The 1,681-nt window shown below is 36.5% G+C and overlaps 1 protein-coding gene across 1 annotated transcript in view; it reads left to right on the top strand.

The window, feature by feature from the left end:
- abcb7 (ATP binding cassette subfamily B member 7) overlaps nt 1-1,681 on the top strand; it is a 44,751-nt gene that overhangs the window by 19,320 nt on the left and 23,750 nt on the right. Inside the window, exon 5 of the mRNA XM_015400851.1 lies at nt 1,139-1,271. Within this exon, the coding sequence (XP_015256337.1) occupies nt 1,139-1,271 (133 nt within the window). The remainder of the gene's footprint in view (nt 1-1,138; nt 1,272-1,681) is intronic.

The following is a 1,681-nucleotide window of genomic DNA, read 5'->3' as shown; positions in this document are numbered from 1 at the left end:
CAAATCGAACCGAGACAGTCGAACCGAACGGTTCTGACGGTTTTCAAAAACCGTTCCATCCCTAGTGGTCAATATTTGTTTCGGTCAATTCTCTCAGCTGCAGCATCTGCATCGTATCAGAAATTAAAAAGTTGTATCAGAACACCCCTAAATAGGACATTCATCTTCATTTACTTCATTATATATTTATTTAAAGGCACATTAGGTAAGTTTAATGGTTAAGTATTTTTTGTTGTTTTCCCCACATAAATGCAATTACAATTGCCCAACCTGTAAAGATACATTTCTTCTATTTACAGCAGTTGCCTCTATTGGCTTTTTTAGTGAGATCATAAGAAAGTGATTCAGGTCAAATTCTCTGGGTGTGCTTCTTGTGCGAGTATGATGCTCTGCATGTTCTCTTTCACTGGACTATGTTGTTGGGTCTTTGTTGCCATTGATGCTGTGTTTTAAGATGGATCATAGAAGATGGGCCACAAGTGCACCTCAAACCCCATCATAGACTCCAAACAGGATAAAAAAATATGTAAGGGACAAATTTTAGACTCATCAGGAGCCAAATAACATGCAGGTAAATATTAGGGAAGCTTTAACTAAATGAAGACAGATTAGATCTGGTTTGGGGATGAAAAGGAGCCACAATGGGTCCTCTGTTTGCGAAAAATGTGAGATTCTTTGTTCAAAATCACTTCTATATTTATAACTCTTTCCTCAGAGACATTATGCCTCTTAATAATACATCTGCGTTGTCACAGGGGCGGATTGCTTTTATTTCCCTTTTTTCCAGTGTGCATGCAAAATTTGCAAAAACTCTTTGACTTTTTTCCTTTTGGTCTGTCATAAACCTCACCCTTCAGCTAGTTCTTTTGGATTTTTTTGGACAAAATTCAGACCTTTTGTGTTTACTTCATCTGCTGCCAAATTATAGTAGATGTCATCTTTAGAAACTTTTACCATGATATAATGAAATGAAATAAATATTGTTTTTTCATTTTAGTGCAATCATAGTGGGTGAGTGATATAGGGTTTTATTATAACAAGTTTTCTATTCATGGAATCCCAGCCAAAAGTTATGTTGAGCTGTTCCTACTTATTTCCTTCTCACCTCCTAATATTTCCTCTCCCTCCTCCCTCCTAGCTCACCAATGTGGTCGTGCCCTTCATGTTTAAGTATGCAGTGGACGAGCTTAACCAGATGTCGGGACACATGCTGAACCTGAATGACGCGCCAAGCACCGTGGCTACCATGGCAACGGCCATGCTGATAGGCTGTAAGTCCACAACTCGTATTACGCTGCCAGGTGTTGTGCTCATCTGAGACTGCTGGACTCCATTGTGTGCAGGCTGACCTTTCCTAGCATTCATATGAATGCTGCCATGCAACCTCTTCTCCAACACTCTTTACTTCATTAGCTATTTTTTACATGTACATCTTTTTTTATTATACTCCCTATGACTTTAAGTGGTAAAAAGAAGCATACATGTTAAAGCAGAGGCTACAATAATAAAATAAATATATATATATATATATATATATATATATATATATATATATATATATATATATATCAATATATCAACTTGAACAATTATTCACAATAACAGCCCCATGTTTTTACTTTAAAAATCAGCTTTGATGCAGTACACAAACTAATGAACACAAAAAGAAAAAAACTGATGC

This window comes from Cyprinodon variegatus, unplaced genomic scaffold, assembly GCF_000732505.1.
Source record: "Cyprinodon variegatus isolate N-32 unplaced genomic scaffold, C_variegatus-1.0 Scaffold31, whole genome shotgun sequence".
In the NCBI taxonomy this organism is placed as follows: domain Eukaryota; kingdom Metazoa; phylum Chordata; class Actinopteri; order Cyprinodontiformes; family Cyprinodontidae; genus Cyprinodon; species Cyprinodon variegatus.
The sequence above is the reverse complement of the archived record's forward strand: the minus strand, read 5'-3'. Positions and strand labels throughout refer to the sequence as shown.